Source organism: Lactuca virosa, chromosome 4 (assembly GCF_052849685.1).
Source record: "Lactuca virosa cultivar CGN04683 chromosome 4, Lactuca_virosa_CGN04683_v6, whole genome shotgun sequence".
Taxonomy (NCBI): Eukaryota; Viridiplantae; Streptophyta; class Magnoliopsida; order Asterales; family Asteraceae; genus Lactuca; species Lactuca virosa.
Window position 1 is genome coordinate 229,232,342 of NC_136429.1, and position 7,179 is coordinate 229,239,520.

A 7,179-nucleotide genomic window follows, 5' to 3' on the forward strand; every position below is an offset into this window, starting at 1 on the left:
AATTCAGATATTAGAAGCAATGATCAGACAAAAAAAAAACAACTTATAGCCTGCTAAGATGCCGATTTGATTCCTCGTTGCATATTCTAATTATTAGAAAAGGTGGAAATATTTTGGTAACAACATATTCCCAAATTGACTTATTCCTAATTTGTACTTGCACGTGCATGAACTGAATCAAGATTTTTGCTGCAAACCGAATCGAAGTTAAAAACTCATATGTCAATTATTGAAATATAAAAATTAAAAAGTAGAAATTAGTATTTAACACGAAGAAAACAAAGGTTTCAAATTAAGTATATATTAACTTATTTCTGTAAAATGCTAATAAGTAAAATACATAGATATCTTTGGCCTCAATTATCAGAGAAGCTTCAAACAGATACACTGGCTGCAACAACAAACACACAACAGCACAAGATATAGTGCATAGTAACCCCCTGATAAATTCAACATTTACATTTTATACCCTGGTTTTTAAGTTTGCCGCCTCAAATCGTTATAAAACTTCATTATGAATTTCTCAGCAGCCTCATCCACGTAGCTATCCTCATCCCCGTTACATAACGGAAACGGTGAGTCCGTTACCCTCAACTGCCTAACCATCGGACTTTTCCCAAATCCAGGAAGCGCCGGAGATGCGGTGGCGCTGGTCAACATCTCATGCAGGACTTTGATAACCGCTGCATCGATGATTATATCTTCGTGGTTGTTCTTCTCTGCTGTGGACTTCTTTTCTGATGACTTTTTGTAATGGTGTTTCGGTTTCTTGTTGGTGGAAAAGAGAGAGAGTACTGGGTAGGCTGGGCTGTTGGTGCAGCTGAATTCGTAGTCGTCGGTTTGTGGGGGAGGGAAGGTGAAGTTGGATGAGTCGTGTGACTGTGAGCGGCGGTTGAAAGCGGAGGAGGACCAGTTACGGTGGTGGTGGAGCATGAGGTTCTGTAAGGCCTTGCCGGCGACTTTGCCACGCTTCATCATCATGTTGAGATCGAGCAAAAGTTTTCTCTTCGATATGTTCTTCCTGAGCATGAAGAGCATCACACGTACCAAGCTCCATAACTTTCTTGCCACAACTGGTAAATTTTGTTCCATTTATTTTAAAGTTTTCCGATGTGTGAGAGAGATTGAGAGGGAGAGAGAGAGAGAGAGATTAGAGAGATGGTGGTTTTTGATATTGCGCTGTGGGAGGAGGAGAGGGGCGGTATTTAAAGACGGAAGCTTTAGGTTGTAGTGTTAAGTTAAAGTGACATGCTCCTGCTTCTTTTCTTATTTACTTTTTATTCCACTCAAAATATAAATCAAATGATTGCTGTTTTAAATTATAGATAATCAATTTTTATGATAAATTTAGTTTGATCTGAATTGTCCTGTTATTTGTAGGTAAAATTTATTATAAATGGTCATCTTTGTATCAACTGCGACAACGTCGGTTATTAAGGAAAGACATGCAGGTGTTTGAAAGTTGGTGTTAAGTTAATACTTAGTATTTAGCCATTAAATTCTTGTCTAATTACGTTAACTTTATATATATATATATATATATATATATATATATATATATATATATATATATATATATATATATATATATATATATATATAGGTAATTTAAATTAAGAAAATAAAAAAAGATGAAAATAAGGAAATCATTCTCAGTCATTCATTTATTTTTGTCGCAAAAGCCTCCGTCGTACCAGCAGAAATAAGAAAGAAATACACATGTGTTTTCCAACAAAACATGTTTCCTTAAACTATGCTAATCATTATCTAAATATATACAAAACATAAGTTTTTTTTTTGTTTTTTTAAATTTTTAAAAAGTTATTTTTATCGAAAAATGATTTTAAATATACCAAAATTCATGATTTTTTATTCTCAACAAATAGACATTCATATTGATATAGTTTTAAGATAAAATCAAATTTTATTTATTTATATTTTCAGCTATCGTTATTTATAAATGAGTAAAAACGCATCAGATTTTTAATACAGAACATTCGTTATTCACTTATAAATAAAAAATATGATTAATTTTTTTTTCAGATTAAGTATCATTCATATATAAATATAACATATAATAAAGTCTTTACAACTTACTTCAACTCTCGTCACATGTTATATTCACATATGAATAAAACGTGTATTGACTTTTCTCACAAATTATATTTATATACGAAGAACACATTTATCATAATTTTTTACATTTCATTTGTTATTCCTATACAAATAACTAGTTCAAATTTTCAAAACATTTTATCTTATTTTAACATATTACTTATTTATATATGAATAACGACAATTAATACACGTTTTATTCATATATAAATATAACATGTGAAGAAAGATGATGTAAAAAAATATATTTTAGGTAAGAAACTTTATAACGTGTTATATTTATATATAAACGATACTTAAACTGTAAAAAAAATTAAACATGCATTTTATTCATAACTGAATAACGAATATACTGTAATAAAAATCTGATGCTTTTTTTTTCACTTATGAATAACGATAGCTGAAACTCTAAAAAAAATAATTTTTTTTATCTTAAAACTATATCAATATGGATGTCTATTTATAGAAAATAAAAAATTATGAATTTTGATATATTTAAATAAATTTTCGATAAAAATAGCATTCTAAAAATCAAAAAAATAAAAAAAAATATGTTTTTGTGTATATTAAGGCAATGATTAGCATACATCAAGGAAACATGTTAGGTAGAAAAACACATATGTATCCATTATCCATTCCGCCGGTACGCCTAAGTGTTTTGCGGCAAAATAAATTTGTGGCTGATAATGATTCCCTCATTCTCAACTTTTTTTTTCTCAATTGAACCCTCCTATATATATATATATATATATATATATATATATATATATATATATATATATATATATATATATATATATATATATATATATATATATATATATATATATATATATATATATATATATATATATATATATATATATATATATATATATGAGCATTTAGACCGGGGAACCGGCTGAAACCGGAACCGGAACCGGATAGAACCAATCGGGCTGAGACCGGGACGATATTCTTGTGGATTTTTGGAACCGGTAACCGGTAGGAACCGGTCATTGGGCCCGACCCAAAACCCATGTTTGTTGAACTTCCAATAGTTCTTGGAGGCCTCAAAAAAACGATTGGGCCATAGTAAGTAACGCACGGCTACACAAACAAACCATATCAGATTAAAAAAAACCCTCATTGAACCCTAGCGACAACTTGAAAACACATGGCTAAACCAAAATCAAAGAAAAAACCGCTATTAACACAAAAAGAGAGAAACTGACTTATTTTTTATAATATTAAACTTGTAGTTTTTCATATATTTTCTGGAAATCGCTTGTTTATAAAGATTACATTCATAAATTAGTGCATTTTCCTAGGAATCTAATTGCAATTACGAAGGTTGAAATAATGATACATCCAACACTTGACAAAATGAATAATAGTAAACTGACTTGCAAGCTGACAATATGAAAATCAAAAGTCTTCATTGGCTATTTGTAAACTATTAACTTAAATCTATAGACTAAAGTGTAAACTAGATACACGGTAGCGTAAAGAAACTAGACAAGGTTTCAAGACTCGGCAAAAATCGAAACCGTAACTGAAATATTTCTCAAAATACGTTTCTATTTCTCGAGGACCGGTTCCAACATTGAAGACTCAGCAAGAACCGGAATCGAAACCGGTAGAACCGACGGCCCGGTACGATTCCTATTTTCCACCAAGCTCGGTTCCGGGGCCGGTTCCGATGCTCATATATATATATATATATATATATATATATATATATATATATATATATATATATATATATATATATATATATATATAGACACACACACAAACACACTAGTGGTGTACCAGCGCAATGCGAAGCGCGATGAATAGAATTTTCCGGACATTAGTTGTTTTGGTTTAGAGTTAAAAGTATATTACTCTTAAAATAAATCTATGTTGCAAAAAATAAATATATGTTGATGTTCTGGACGGTTTAATCTTTAACATTTCGTTTCAAATAAATAAAATTGAATAAATAAACCTTAAAACCCCGAGATGTATTTTATATTTTTATTTTATTTTAGTCCTAAATCCGTAAGAATTTATCAGTGTTAGCCATAAGGAGTTAAGTGTTATAATTTATGGAATTTGGGGTCTATTTTGTAACAATTAGACTTGAAATGTAAAGAATTTCATGGAGCAGGGGTTTGTTTGGTGATTAGTGGATTTGATTTGAAAATGAATAGAAAAGGATGGGCCAAAAGTACCAAAAATGGAATGAAGTTTGAAGGTCGAGGTGGGACTAAACCCCGTCACCTCCCCTTCCCTTGCCTCTCATTCTAACCCAAAACCCTAACCCCAAAATTCTTCTCCAGCCGCCACCCTTATCTCTCCAACCTCCAGCCGCCTTCGCCACCTCCTCGTCGCTATAGTGAACCACTGATGCAACCATCAACGCTGCTCCCATTGTCGACGAAGACGTGAATCGCAAGGCCGACATTGTACTGTGGGCTGTCGGAAGATCGAAGCTCGTGGTTGGCGTCTCTCTCTCTCTATCTCTCTCTATGTCTCTCTCTCTCTCTCTCTCTCTCTCTCTCTCTCTCTCTCTCTCTCCGGTAAAGGCGCACCACCCTCTTCGCTTCTTCTGCTGCGTTGTCACGTAACGTCGCCGCCGATCCGAGCGGTGGCCCCTTTTTCTATTGTTCTTTGGGTACCGTAAGCCACCACGAGGGTGGTTGTGTTCGTACTTCGCGAATGTGGGTGTGTGTGTCTGGTTACTGTGGCGTATGTGAGTGTTTTGTTGGTCGGAAAAGCAAAGAGAACCACCATGACAGCCAACCATGGGGGTTGCCTCCTTGCTGCCATTTTCTCCGCAACCAGCCACCGTGTGAGGTGGTTATGTGTGTAATATGATGTGTGTGTGTTTCCTGCATGGTTGTTGCTGCGGGAGTTGTTTGTTTGGATTCTAACTCGAGACTGCCACCGTTGCCGTGTGTGGCTAGCTGCCGCCACAGACCGCCGTCGACCACCACTGCCCGAGGTGGCAGTGGGTGGTGCCCAACTTATTAAAAATTAAATTACCTAAACATATAACTTTAGTCCGAGTGGCACGTGTTTGTGTTGGAAACCCTAATTAGGGTTTAGAAAACCCTATGGTCAAGAAAACCCTAGTTTTGGAGTTTTGTCGGGACCCGCGTTTAAACTATTAATTGAACTTTAAATTATACTCGGTAATGCCCTATTATTAACTTAATGCAATATTGGACTTAATGAATTAAGCCATTATATAAGGGGTTAAGTGTGGAGCACTAAACCTAGTTATCAGTTTATGTGGAAAACCCTAGAATCGCGGAGCTCTATTTTGGACAATGATTGGGCATGTATTTGGGCTATTTCTTGGATCGTTATTATACCCGAGAATGACTAAGTCAAACCTTAATCACTCCTACCCTTAGGCAATTAGGTTCTTAATGGGCTAGGTGTTCTTACTTAAGCCTAATCGTCATTTTATGTGAAACCCTAATCATCATTTCATGTGAGGTAATTACTATTGCAAGTGACTATGACCTTTCATCAGGTATTGACTCAAGTATCTTCCTATAGGTGATTGGAAGTGAGTTGAAGCTGGTAGAGTTCTTCGTTACTACAGTGGTTACTACGCGCATATCGAGGTAAGTTTCGCCTCACTGTACCCGTGGGTCGAAGGCACCAATTTCGGCCCACTAGTTTTGGTTATTTGTTAGTAGAGGGATGCCCTAGGGATTATATATAGTTATGTAGGATAGACTGAGGACTCTTGATCTAAGCTCTTTTACTTGTTCCTTGTTTGGTTGTGGTTCTAGAGTAGGATCACCTGTCTGGGTGACTATCTCACCTCTGAGTATATACGGTCATGCATTCCTTGGATTGTTCATATTTAGTATGCTGCTATGCTGTAATGATCTGTTAGATCTGTGTTCTGGTATCGAGTATGCTACTATGTTGTAGGGATCTGTTAGATCGATGTTCTGGTATCGAGTATGCTGCTATGTTGTAGTGATCTGTTAGATCTATCTCCTGGTATTGAGTATGCTGCTTTGTTATAATAATATGTAGAACTGTATGTTATCTATGCTTGATGGTTGTCATCTATGGGGTGCCCTTAGGGGCTGTCTGTAGTCATATGGGATAGCCAGAGAACACTTGGTCTAGGCACTCTTGCATGTTCCTTGTTTTCTTGTGGCTCTAGAGTAGGATCATCTGTTCGGGTGGCTATCTCACCTCTGGTTACTTATGGTTACACATTCTATGAAGGTTAACTGGTAGCAGGACTTTATGCTGTGAGAGGACTAGTAGGCGGTAGTGAGCTGTATGATTGTTGTTTGCCTATATTATATGCCTACTTGATCCTGATTGTTTATATGTCGACATGTTGTGTTGGTTTGGGTTGAGGCGGTCCTGCTTTGTGCTGTAGGCCAAGATACCCGATGCGGGCCGACTGTAAGCCGTAGGAACGGAGGCTTGGAAGGAGCTGTTAGGTTGAGGCGGTAGGACAACAAACCCTTGTATTCTGACCCGAATAGGCTGAAGGCTTGCAAGGCAATCCAGTCATGCCGAAGGCCCGAATAGTGGTCGTTATGCACGCTTGTATGTTTATTCGTATGTGATATTTTGGGGGAAACTCACTAAGATTTATGCTTACCCAGTTGTTTATTGTTTCAGGTATCATCGGTGGCTATGGGAAGGCGAATGAGGGTTGTACACACTCATCATCAGCATTGAGGATTTAGCATTTTCTATGATACTATGATTTTTAATAAATTGTATTTGGAATAAATAATTTTCTTAATAATGGAGTTATACATTGGGAAGTTTTACCTTAAAAAAATGTAAAATTTTGGTTGTGAAAATGTAGTGTTACAATTTGGTATCAGAGCTCTGGTTTGAGTAAATTGGAGGAACACTTATTTGAATCCAGTCTCAAACTAGGATCCAAGAAATTTTGTAAAATATTTTTGAAAGATATAATTTATAATAAAAGTGTTGGGCTAAGGACATGGGCTCGGTCTCTTGTCATGTTCTTGTTTGATTGTTGGCTTCGGAGGGTGTGGTGTGTACAGTCAGCCAGAGCCTGAACAGTCAGCCAGAGCCTGA

General features: G+C 35.7%; 1 protein-coding gene across 1 annotated transcript; it reads right to left on the bottom strand.

Annotated features, from left to right (window-relative positions):
• Positions 1-285: 285 nt before the first annotated feature.
• LOC145108055 (uncharacterized) lies at positions 286-1,172 on the bottom strand. Its single transcript, XM_079045047.1, has one exon. The coding sequence runs from the start codon at positions 1,090-1,092 to the stop codon at positions 478-480; it is 615 nt and encodes a 204-aa protein (XP_078901173.1). The 5' UTR covers positions 1,093-1,172; the 3' UTR covers positions 286-477.
• Positions 1,173-7,179: the final 6,007 nt, after the last annotated feature.

What these genes read in the sequence shown, in the direction of transcription:
- LOC145108055 (XM_079045047.1), bottom strand. Translation starts at nt 1,092, where the DNA reads ATGGAACAAAATTTACCAGTTGTGGCAAGAAAGTTATGGAGCTTGGTA.